The sequence below is a fragment of the Parambassis ranga genome, chromosome 2 (genome assembly GCF_900634625.1).
Source record: "Parambassis ranga chromosome 2, fParRan2.1, whole genome shotgun sequence".
In the NCBI taxonomy this organism is placed as follows: domain Eukaryota; kingdom Metazoa; phylum Chordata; class Actinopteri; family Ambassidae; genus Parambassis; species Parambassis ranga.
Window position 1 is genome coordinate 11,821,048 of NC_041023.1, and position 12,737 is coordinate 11,833,784.

The following is a 12,737-nucleotide window of genomic DNA, read 5'->3' on the forward strand; positions in this document are numbered from 1 at the left end:
CTGAGCCATGGCAATCCATTTCCCCTTTAACGCGCCAACATGATGCCTCCACCCATCTAACGGCAGCAGGCTCACTAACCATATCATGAGTTTATAATAACCACATCACATCCATGGCGAATGAGGTGGAATGAAAATCTAACCTAATTTGGGGAGATACACGACTGTGTGAGTAGTAGGGTGTCCCCTGAGATGAGGCTCCGATTGAGGGAGCCGTGTGCTGCACTGGTAGCATGCTCTGTGAGCGTGTAATGGTCTTAATTATCATTTAGCATGGCAGCCTCATTGACGACGTATCAAGCCAGTGATAAAATAGTAAAGCAGAGGGTGACAGGGGGATCGCATTAAAACTTAAAGGCACATGCACACATAAAATAGTTGCAGATAACATTAACTACATAAAAACAGATGAACTTATATAGCAACATACCCAGCGGTGCAAATGGAATGATGTAAACACATATACACACATTTCCACCCGGCTGAGTGACATCTCTCTCTCTGAATTAGTCACGATGAATGATGTGTAACCAGCCATGACTCGTTCTGGCTGGGGAGATAGCTAATTCACTTTGTTTAATTAGTCAAAAGTAGTAGAGCACACTCCCTCTCCCCAAACTACATACTTCCATTGCACAGCATCTACCCGTCTACACTACGTGCCTGCAGTGAAGACAGACCTGTAACCACGGTGGTGTAACGTTTCACAAGGGCAAGTGTTTAAATCTGAAAGAAGAATGAAAGATCTTTGACTCATCCTCTCCACCCATCACTTTGTGTGAAACCTTCACAGGGCTTTCAGGCACCGTTAGAGATCACAGCTTCAGAGGTGCATCCTGTCTGCAGTGGGGCCACATGGAGGTCTGCTGATTCTTGGCTGCAACTTATAAGGAGAAGAGAGAAGTTGCGAATGCTGATTAATTCGGCTATATTCAGTAATTTTGAGGTAAAGTAGAAACATTTTTGCCTTTTTTAAGCTTTGGGTGCTATTTGGGGGTCCTAAATTGTAGTTTAACAGTGTGTGAATCAAATTAAGTAGCCATTTTAAGAAAGATTTCCATCTGTATCTTGCTGATTTCATTTTTCAGTACTACCATGCTGTGCAATGGCAGCATAATCTTGTATTGACTGTATTTCACAATAGGTACATTATTCTAACTTAAAAAGGCTGTCCCACTTATAACTATGTCTAGCATCTGTTGTACTATACTCAATTGTACTGTAGGTGACTGTATTGTTGACTGAAAGCACATTATTGGTTTCCTGGAGTAAAATCTGTGATTTTTCTACCCATCATACATCAGCCACAGAGAATCTTTGACAAGACAACATTATTGTTCAGAAGTTAATATCAGTCACTGGTTCCACCTTGCTCTGCTCCACTTTGTTACCATGGAGAGCTCCAATACCCTAAAGACAATAATAAGTGCGTGCACAGCATGCAGGAGAACATAATAAATAGATTTATGCGCAATTGTCACATTTAATACATTTACGGAGCGCGCTAGTGAATTCATTATTACACCATATGTTAATGCAGCTGGGTCCGTGTATTTTTGAGACTGTGTGTTGGGAGGGGGGGGGGGTCTCTCTCTCTCTCTCTCTCTCTCTCTCTCTCTCTCTCTCTCTCTCTCTCTCTCATTTCCTCTCTCTCTCTCTCTCCGCGTGCGCACAGCTCTTTGAAGTGTAACCAACAACTGCTGTCCCGGAGTCAGTGCTGTAGCCTAATATATGACAGGGAACGCACTCCAGGTGCTCTGCACGTCGCGCATTGTTCTCTCCAAAGCTCGAACCACAGAAACAACATGTCCCGGTGCTCTGGAGAATGGGAGGTCGCCTGAACTTATACGGAGACTCATTTTACGCCGGAGAGACCGAAGTGCGCAGTCTGAGAAAAAGGAAGGATAGAGACGCAACTACTCATACAGTAAATTCTAGATCATTTGTATCTTGTAAGTAAAAGGACGCACGCAGAAACGTACATTTGTCTGGAAACAGCCGGGGGGGACAAACGGATCTGATCTTCACCTGGAGATCAATGGAAGCGAGCACAGCGCGTGGATACAGCCGCTGTATGCGAGAATGGGCTGTTGATGTATGATAGCAGGTTCGGATATGCCGACTGGAACAGGTTGGTTTCACCTCGATCAAAGTTCAGCAGAATCAGACATGGGACGATTAGCGCTCATTTAGGTACTGAAAAAGAACTGAATCACTAACGCGCCTGGAGGTGAGGCATCATCATGCGGGGAACGTGCGCGGTGTTATTGACTGGACCTTTGACTAGATTTAGAGGCTTATCCAAAATAAATACATTTGAGTGAAAGTCATGGCGCATAGATGCACTTATCCTTCAGATCTGAGTGTTTGCAAAAGGTGTTTAGACACAGAACTGTGACAGTTTTCTCACTTTCTTGACACTGACCAGGTGTGTAGTTAGTATGCAAATATGTTATTGCTTGGTTAGGCTATTTCTTGTATTAGGCTACACTATATATTTGCGTTACTTTAAAATAGAAATTAATTATTTTTAGAAACCCACACTGCTGAACAAAATAGACATTTATAAATTATTGATATTTGGTATACAACTTGTAATTTTTTTTGATGTTGAGGTATTTCTATCTCTAGTGTGAGACCACAGATGGACCCTGTGTGTAACGGATTCAAGAAAGCAGAGAACACTGATCTGCTTGTAGACCCTCGGCCCCCGCCTGCTAAGCTGGCCCGACTGGAACAACACGAGGTGGAACTCTCCACACAGGAGAGGAGCAGGCAGGGAAGTCCTGTGGCCAAGAATCCCTGCCTGGCTCAGAAACTCCCCACAGTGAGGCCACAGGGCAAGAACTGGCACAGCAAAGGTACGCTGGCCTGTTATCTCGGGAAGGATTTAGAGAACAGATGCAAAAGAAGAGCTCAAAGAGGTTTTTAGGTGCACTTACAAGAAACTACAAATGACCTAGACTTCTGATGTATAATTAGATTAACCAAGTGTTGTCTCTGAATATTGTTCTGTATGGTGTTATGTGTGTCCATTACCCCAGGAAGCCTCCTGCCAGTGTTCTGCGTGGTGGAGCACAGGGAAAGCCTTTCAGAGGGAGAGAGGAGAGAGGAGCATGCCGAGTTTGTGTTAGTCAAGAGAGATCTGTTGTTTAACCAGCTGATAGAGATGGCCCTGCTGACCCTGGGATACTCCCACAGCTCTGCTGCACAGGCAAAAGGTACACAGTCTGTAAACGTGCAGGGAATACAGTTACTGTTCATCTTTCAGATTCAGATTCAGATTCAGATTTCCATTTCTCACTTTTGTGTGTGTGTGTTTGCAGGTCTGATACAGGTGGGCAAGTGGAATCCAGTTCCTCTGTCCTGTGTAACAGATGCTCCAGATGCCACAGTGGCTGACATGCTGCAGGATGTTCACCATGTTATCACCCTAAAAATACAGCTGCACAGGTAGAGAGCAGTCATTACTTTTTCAGTATGTCTACAGTTACAGTTCAATGTGTGTGTGGTCTGTAGGAGTGCACATAGCAGAATAGACAAGTTGGTTGGAAACTTGTAGGAAAAGTAGCCATGTTAATAAATGCATTCACAATGTCTGTTTTAGTCTTGGTACCTTATGACTGTGTGACAGTGAGCATACATTTAAACCAGGACCTTAATACTGAAGCGGCTGATAGAATTCAGCTATTGCTCATTTTATCACCAGTACTTTTCCTACTGCGACATTTTAAAATGTCTTCTCTGACAACTTAAAGAAAGTTTTACCTGGAGCTATGATTGTTTTAATCTGAAGCCTCCCACAGTCCCAACTTTCATGAGACAGTGTGTGCATGGGTCAAGTATATAAACAGAAAATCAATGCTGACTTAAGTGTGCCTGTTGCAGGTCTATCAATTGCTAAGCTCACTTTAAGACTGCATACTTGCCTAGTAGGGGGACAGGTTTAGGTATAGCTTCTGATTTAAGCACTGAAGAAAGCCTTACAACCATTCGTCTTTCCTCTTTCTATAGCTGTCCCAAATTGGAGGACTTGCCAGCAGAGCAGTGGAATCACTCCACAGTAAGAAATGCCCTGAAAGAGCTCCTTAAGGATATGAACCAGAGCTCCCTGGCCAAGGAATGCCCTCTGTCCCAGGTATGAATCCTCTTACAGACATGGGATATCTGACATTGCAGACTTCATCAGTCTGCTAAAGTGATGATGATTCACTTCTTCTGCCCATCTCTCTATTAGTGCAGCTGCATACCATTCAATTGTGTGTTATCTTGACAGCCACAATGAAATGTTAGGCTTAAATAAATGAGATGGATTTCAAGTATTTTTACAGAAAAGTTATTAGTGTTCATTCAGATGAGAAACAAACATGTCAAATTAATGTACAGGAGTATAATTATGTCTGACAGGGGCTCAAAACAGAAGTGACACACTAAACTGAAGTTTAAAGGGTGCATGTAATATATTTGCCCTTCTATTCCCTGTGTGTGCCTATACTTTGACGCATAGCAAAAAGCGAGTATGTGGTCCAATGGTTAGACAGGAAATGCAGATGCAGAGGCAGATAAGGTGTGGGGGCAGCGCACAGGAGGGAGAACAGATAAAGAGAGATGGCTATCTCTTAAAAAGCCATACAGCCTGAGCTGCTGCCTATCTTGATTCTGTCGACTGCCAGCCTGCCTGCCTGCCTGCCTGCCTGTCTGTCAGCCTTGCCATTCAACCGTCTCACTCTCACTCCGCCTATCTGTCCATCACTTTCATTCTGTGCTAGTTAGCTTTTTTTCTGAACTCAGCAATAGCATCCATATCTGGTTTTCAAATCTTCTTCAATTCTTGTGTGTTTAATTAAGCAAATACAGACACTGAAATAATTTATATTAATCATGCAGTGTTTGGGGTCTTTATGAATATTTATAATTATCAACTTAGTCTATCTGTTATTTTGCCTGAGGGCATGTAGGACATCTACAGTTTGATAGAGAGAAATCGCTCACTATCTGTCGCTACTTCACATTCATTCCTTCTCTGCAAGATCTGATACAAACCAATCCTTCCTCCCCCATCTCTCTCACTTGCCCATCACTCCCTTAACTCCCTTAAACAACTCCCCCTCTTGTTTGTGAGAAGCAGATTAAAATAAATATGAGAAGATGAAAGGTGTAATCAGATGTAAAGATTGCACAGGAAGGTCTTTGGGGAAAAACTGTGTGTCTGTGTGTGTGAGAGAGAGAGTCAGTGAGAGAGAAAGCGAGGCATAGTCTCTGATGACCTCTAGTGTTTTATTTGACTACACACACACACACGCATGCATACACACACACACACAGCTCACAGGCTGACACACTCATCTGTCTTTATTATCCTATTTACCTGGGGGTCTTTTTAATAACACAGATCTGAGTTCATTAATATCAGATGTGTGAACAGCTGAGACACCCAGGCCGCCCATAGCAGGAGCTCGGGAAATGTAATGAATTTCCATTGTCTCTTCCTCTCTGTTTCAGAGTATGATATCATCTATTGTAAATAGCACTTACTATGCAAATGTGTCAGCTGCCAAGTGTCATGAGTTTGGTCGATGGTATAAACACTTCAAGAAGTCCAAATGCTTCAAAGGTGAGGGGTTTCTGTCACATGTGTGAACATTAAGTTTGCATTATGAGTTTTACAGCATGTATACCATTAGTGTCATTACTCCTAGCAGTTGGTAAGATGGTTGTCTGTATATAAAAGTATGTACACACTAAGGCTAATAACGTCAATAGAAGCTAACTAGAGTCAGGAGTGAGCAAACTTGGAGTCCAGTCAATGGAAAAACACCAGAGATGTGTGCGTGTATAGCACAACTTTGACCTTTGTTAAAAAAAGCAGTCACACATTTTGAATTTGCTACTCATAAGAAATATGTGCTGATGCAAACCATGCTTCACAAATAATAGATCACACCTGGAAACATTCACATAGCAGTCTTTGATACTGTCTGCTGTCTGTTACACAAACAGGAGACAGTTTAAGAGCTGTAGTTTCTAAAAGGAAGTGCCCAGCTAAGATGGGTTCAAAGTACTATCTCTAAAGGTTTGAATTACAACTCCTACAGTGTTTATAAATGCACTTCTGTCTTTCTTTTTCCTTCACCAGAGATTGAAAGCTTTTCTGACCAGTCCACACATATCACCCTCACCCAGCAGTCAGTCACAGGTAGCACTGCTGATCAAAGCTCAACCCTTCTTTTCCCTCATGGAGCAGTAGCCAACATATGTGGTCGCTCACCCCTTGGTCTGCCCCCTCCTGGGATTGTAACTCAGCCTCTCAGCTCCCAAATGGTCAACCAGCAGCTGGTGATGGCCCAGTTTCTCAACCAGCAGTACGCTGTTAGTCGCATGCTTGCTGGGCAAGGCCTCTCATCATCACCACAGCAGTTTCTAAACCACCCTCCTGTTGGGAGGGCTCCTGCCAAGGCTTTCTCTAAAGCTCCTGATTCCCAAGCTACACAGCAGGCACAGTGTGGCCCAGCGGGAGGCCCTGTGACTGGACTGCAAAATCAGACATCGACTGGGTCTTCTGTGGGACCAACAGACGTGCCAGGTGACATCTACCAGTGTGTGAGGGAGGAACTGAAGCGAGCAGGCATCTCCCAAGCTATCTTTGCCCGAGTGGCTTTTAACAGGACTCAGGTACAGGCGGCATGAAAGCTCTGTTTGATTGTCTTCTGTGTTTTCTTGTGTTGTGGTAATGTGTTCAGTGAGTATGTGTACTGGCATATTGGCATGGCCTTTGCCGCAGTGCCCCCTCCCCCAGTGCATGTGTGTATGTATGTGTGTGTGTGTGTGTGTGTGTGTGTGTGTGTGTGTGTTGGTGCCAGCTCTCTGCAGCACAAAGCTGGTGCCAGCAATGAAGCAGCTGCTGGGCCAACTAATCACAACCCCTTGGAGAAATGTTGTCTCCCTTTCTACCTCTTGCTCTATCTCACTGTCCTTCCATCTTGCCACCTTCACTCTTGTGGCCTTTATATTAATTCAAACTATTTTTTCTCATTCCTTGTCTATTGGTCTCGTCCATTTTGTATACATATCAGCTTTAATACTAAATCTGTATCTGTAATCTCACATTCACCACCATAGTCCAGAGAAATGGGGCACAAAGGACAGGCTGTGCCTGTTGTTATTATTATTATTATTATTACCATCATTATCATTTTCATCACAATAAGCGGAGTTAGTTATTATCCACCCCCACGTTTCCCCGTTGCCAAGTCCAAGGTGCTCTGGTGCCAGCCATATAAGTTTGGCATAATGCCAAACCGTCATCTAGACGTGAGGGAAGCATTTGTCATTTGACGATACACATAAAGCCTCCATCTATTTGGAAGGTGGGGTTTGCTGGGTGGATCCAACAGCGATTCATGATTTGAATAAGAAGGCTGTTTCCTCTCATGCCAGCATGCAATCTGATTTCCTTTCGGGAAAGGAGCCCTACAATTTGCATGTAGCATTTGTTGGCTTTTCTGTATAGCCAGACACTCTAACGCTAGCTGTAGAGGCGAGTGGATTGTTATTGCTGACATCGCCTCTTTGAATAAGATCCAGAGTTGGATATGGGTATTTTTTGCGAAATTCCTTAAGAAATCTTGTTACAGCAATATTTACATAAAGATAATAGAAGAATACATATTTGAAATGAGATCTGTACCCTGTATTTGGAATTTGGCATCAGACTGGCAGACTGACAGGACCTGGCTTCTGAATGCTGTTGTTAAGCGTTATAATAATAAATCTATATTCAATATTAGTTGAATATATCTTTATGTATATATCTATATTCTGTTAAACATGAAGCTATAGACCAAGAACCATTAAAAAAATCACTTCCATGGTAACCCAAAACAATAGTTACCAAATGCCTCTATATGTAATATTAGGACTTTGTTTCATTCTACTGAAACACAAGTACTCAACTAATGAGTACTAACTGTATGTACATATGTGCAGGGCCTGCTCTCAGAGATCCTGCGAAAAGAAGAGGACCCAAAACACGCCTCCCAGTCTCTGTTGGTCAACCTGCGTGCCATGTACAGCTTCCTGCAGCTCCCTGAGGCTGAGAGGGAGCGCATTTACCAAGAGGAGAAGGAGAGAAGTCTTACTGGATTCACACCCAGCTGCAACAACACACCACCAAGAACCACACAGGTCAACAGAAAGATCGAAAAATATGCAATCAATAACCAGTCTATCTAAACAAGACCTTTAAACCCAGTCTTCTGTTTCCCCCTTTTCTTTTCAGGCACGACTGTCCCCGGTTACAGCAGACAGAGGGTTAAGGACAGACAGCTGTGTCCTTAGTATCAACGCCTCTATCTATGAGGAGATTCAGCATGAGATGAAGAGAGCCAAAGTGTCTCAAGCTCTGTTTGCAAAGGTCGCTGCCTCCAAAAGTCAGGTACTTTCTTTTTAGTGTAAATTTAATAAAAAACACACCTGATCCCAAACATATACATATTGCACCTATTTTCTTTTGTTTGATCAAATGTTCAAATTTAGCATTCATGATGAATCCTCAGCTAAAGTAGTGTGTGGAGGAAAGCCCAGATAATCAAGCAGCAGCTGTACTCTGCAGAGCACTATCATCAGTGCATCAGACTGCTATTGTGTCCTAAATTATCGCTTTAATAGTCGCCATACACACATGCACATATACACACGGCTTACTAACACACAGCCATACTGTACGACTGCATAAAACACACACAAAAGCACTAAAACAAATACACACACAAGCATGATTTGAGTGTTTATTGTTCTCATTTTTATGGCAGCCCCATAAGCTTGTTATTGCCTTTTGTTTTGAGGATAATTTCCCTTCATGGAATGGGAGGATTTTAGCTGTCTCATTTTCTCTTTCTCTCGAGCATATCTCCATTGCTTTCTTTCTTTTTCTTTCTTTCTTCCTGTCTTTCTCTCTTTTATTTTCTCTCTCTCTCTCTCTCTTTCTTTCTTTCTTCTCTCTCCTCTTCATCAAGATGTTTAGAGGTCATTCATCGGTCATGCCAGCACAGACAGGTGGTCCAAAACCCCTGAGGTTCTTTTTCCATCTCTTCACTGGCCTCCATTTTACCTTACTTTCTCTAAGTTCCCTGTATACCACTCTCTCTCTCTCTCTTTTTACCCTCTCATACTCTCTCTCTCTCTCTCTCTCTCTCTGTATTACCCGGTTGTTTGGCAGGCAGAGCCATGCTGGAGCTCTCTGTTCTATCTGCTCTGTGCATCTGGATGGCATTGTGTGCTAGAGCTGGGCTATAGCCAGGTGTTTGTATGTGTGTGTGTGTGTGTGTGTGTGTGTGTGTGCGTGGGTGTGTGAGCATATCAGCCTGCTTGCAAAAGTAATCATGCTCCAGTTCATGAATCTGAAACTAGCTTGGCTTTACATTGCTCAATCTGCCACTCACAAGTTTCTTCCATCGTGATGCTGAAACAGTTCTGGACTATGATCTTCAGATTAGCCGGAAGAGCATCTTAAAAATTAACATTCTAGTTTATATTTGTATGTTGAGAGTAAACAGTTAATGTGGTGAAAAAAAATAATTTTTAAACTTGTATAGTGAAGTAAAGTGGGCTATGTTTTTGCTCAGTATATGTTAGATTAGGTGGTTAAATTAGATGGTGCTGTACCTCTTGTAGGGGTGGCTGTGTGAGTTGCTGCGCTGGAAAGAGGATCCTAGTCCAGAGAACCGGACCCTTTGGGAGAACCTGTGCATGATCCGCCGATTCCTCAGCCTGGCTCAGACCGAACGAGATGCCATCTATGAACAGGAGAGCAGCAATGTGACTGCACAGCAGCACTGTGCTGACAGGCTCACACTGTTCTGCAATGACAATACACTGGTAAGGCTGCAAAAAGAACATAAATGCAATATTACTTTTTAACTCTGTCTTAAATTTTTCATGTCATGTTATTAGCTAATAAAAAGGAAAAAAAAATCTTATTGACAACTTTCATTTTGCAAAAAATCTATTAAAGAAAATACATTACATTTAATACCATTAGGTCTCTTGTTTGTGCAATGGAAAAGCAGCACAGTAATGACGGCTAAATGCCACATGTCAGAAAGAAAAGATGATTACCGCATTAAGCAATGATCCGTGAGGCTGATTAGTTATTTTTCTTTCACTTCCATTGTGTGTGGTTGGATTGATGGCTTGATTACAGCACAGAATCACAGTTACAGCATGTGAAAAAAATGGTTGTGTATCACTCTTGTTTGTGCAGCATATTCTGTATCAAACCACTGAGACCTAAACTCCAATACATTTTGATAAGATGATAAAAACTATCATGTCCTGCAGCTTTTCTTGTTACACAGCCAAAAACTGCTGTGTTCAGGTAGATATAGAAAAACTGCCACTGACTGTGTCTGCCTGTAAATTACCAAATACCAAGTTTTAACAGCAGGTAATTTCCTATTTAGGTAAACCAGTAATCCAAATGAGCACATTTTTACCTATAATTTCTCTCATCAGTATCAACGCAACTCACCAATGCCACAACAACATCATCTTCAACCTCATCAACCCCTGCAGCCTGAGGCAGGAGGACCTCACCTATCTCCACGGCAACCCTGTGCTGCATCCCCAGCGGAGTCCGATGCTGGGGGCACCTGGGGACATTTGAGAGTACGTTTGCATAGCAGGGGCAGCGGCAGCGGCAGCGGCAGCAATGGTGAGCGGGGGGACAGTAAGGACTGGGTTGAAGGGGGAAGAGGAGACAGGGGCAGTTTGGGTAGTGACTGGATTTGTAGTGGAAGAATGAAGGACAAAAGCACAGAGAGCAGTGAGCAGGTGAGAGATGGAAATGTGGGCAAGGAAGACCGAGATGAGACCACTGGCGACAGCAAAAAGGGAAAGGTTAAAGAGAAACTGTCTGTGAAGTGGTGCAACATGAAAAATGAAAGCCACTGTAGGGATGGGGTTTGTTCAGAGGCAGATAATAATGACATAGGAGGCCCAGATGAGGTCTCAGGCATGGGGTTAAACGTGTCCAGTGATGCTCTGGGAATCCTGCAAAGCTTCATCCAGGATGTGGGCCTCAACCCAGATGAGGAGGCTGTCCACACACTGTCAGCCCAGCTAGGCTTGCCCAAACACACCATCCGCAGCTTCTTCAACAGCCAGGACCAAGAACAAAGCCAAGAGCACAACCAGATCCCCAAACGAAGTCGAGACATCAAGCCTGGCTGTACAGATGCAATTCTTTTACAGGCAGACACATGGCAACCAGAGGAGGAAAGACAGAATTTTACAGAACAAACAGGGGAGAAGAATCACACAGAAAAGGGTGAAACAAGTGAGATAGGTGTTTTAAAAGACTCAAATGTCAGTACTCAAACCATTCGTCCTCAGAAGGAGGAGCAAGAAAGCTACATCTGACCCTCGTACATCCAGTGGCATAGCTCGGACAAGCCATATGTTGCCTGTGAACCACCACCACGTTGTCCAAATACAACTCAATCATTACAGATTCACAGTGTATTGATTGGAGTGGTCACGCTATAGGAAGACTGTTAATGCCACAGCTTTCATTGCCAGAGATTTGTGTATTTATTTAGAAAGATGCTCTGTGATTTGAGGATCCTTAATGCACTTGAGACAGAGGTTACTGTGACTGTGTACAGATAATGTTTGTTAGACATTAGATACATGTCTGGAATAATGGGAACCAATACAATGAGTCTCAGATTACATATCAATGTCTAAAAAGAACAATTATAGTTTGATGATGTACATTTTTGAGAAATGTTCATACCAGAAATGCCTTGTAGAATTTGGACTGCTAATCGGTTTTGTTTATAATAATAAAAAGTATCTCAGTTATTTTTGTTTTAATATGTTTAATAGTGCTTTGTATGTTGGCACAGAATCTGTTATGAATCAAACAGAACACTGTTCATCTTTAACATTATGTTTGTACTAAATACATTTTCTGTTTTGTCCATATTGAAAGTTTGTTGAGGAAAAAAGTGGATTCATGTCGTATGAGTATTGATATGTTGTCATTTTTTCAGTATGTCATCTTATTCTGTTAAATAAATAATGATGGAAGCATCCTGTGCAATTTTCAATAAATGAAACAATGGATGAATGAACAATCAAAATGTCCCTGCTAGTCAGTCAATATGCATGTCTGTTTCTCAGTTGATGATCACATGACTTAAGATAAAAGGTGATTAAATTACACAAAAAGTCTGACAACAGCTTTTCTGAGATCTTGTTTTTGATAGGTCTGCTTTAGATGTCATATTCATATTCAGATGTTTTGGCATCTTTTGATGACAGCCTCTTTCTTAATTTTTTAACTTTTAACAGTTTCTACAACAGAAGCTCCATGACTGCTGGAGTGTTTAATGGTAATGATATAATAATGAGGGGTCCTAAGAGGGAATTATGTTTAAAAAAAGATGCCTAAGGTAAGTAAGTTTTTCTGTTATTAAAGAAACATAAAGACAGAACTTCAGTTTTTTTTCATTGAGATGAATACAATAGCATTGATACAGAAATAACAGTCACACATTATGTTTTCAGGTTGATAAGATCATGTGAGAAAACCTGTGTGCAGACACACACAGGCTAAAATAGCTGGGGGCATTGTGCTATTTCTGCTTTCTGACAGATAAAAATATGGTTGCATTCATCTTAAATAACAAAACACCACTAGATGACATGTAAACTTTGAAAATATTCAGTGAAGC

The 12,737-nt window shown here is 42.2% G+C and overlaps 1 protein-coding gene across 1 annotated transcript; it reads left to right on the top strand.

The window, feature by feature from the left end:
* The first annotated feature begins 835 nt into the window (after window positions 1–835).
* satb1a (SATB homeobox 1a) lies at window positions 836–11,418 on the top strand. Its single transcript, XM_028428579.1, has 11 exons — window positions 836–946; window positions 2,632–2,861; window positions 3,045–3,221; window positions 3,327–3,453; window positions 4,015–4,138; window positions 5,503–5,614; window positions 6,137–6,672; window positions 7,987–8,184; window positions 8,279–8,434; window positions 9,673–9,876; window positions 10,513–11,418. Exons 2-11 carry the CDS (start codon window positions 2,645–2,647, stop codon window positions 11,416–11,418), a joined length of 2,757 nt encoding a protein of 918 aa, XP_028284380.1. The 5' UTR covers window positions 836–946; window positions 2,632–2,644.
* Window positions 11,419–12,737: the final 1,319 nt, after the last annotated feature.

Coding starts and splice junctions, on each gene's coding strand:
- satb1a (XM_028428579.1), top strand. CDS start 2,645: ATGGACCCTGTGTGTAACGGATTCAAGAAAGCAGAGAACACTGATCTG. Junction 8,185..8,278: donor CACCACCAAGAACCACACAG/GTCAACAGAAAG, acceptor TTTTCTTTTCAG/GCACGACTGTCCCCGGTTAC. Junction 9,877..10,512: donor TCTGCAATGACAATACACTG/GTAAGGCTGCAA, acceptor TTCTCTCATCAG/TATCAACGCAACTCACCAAT.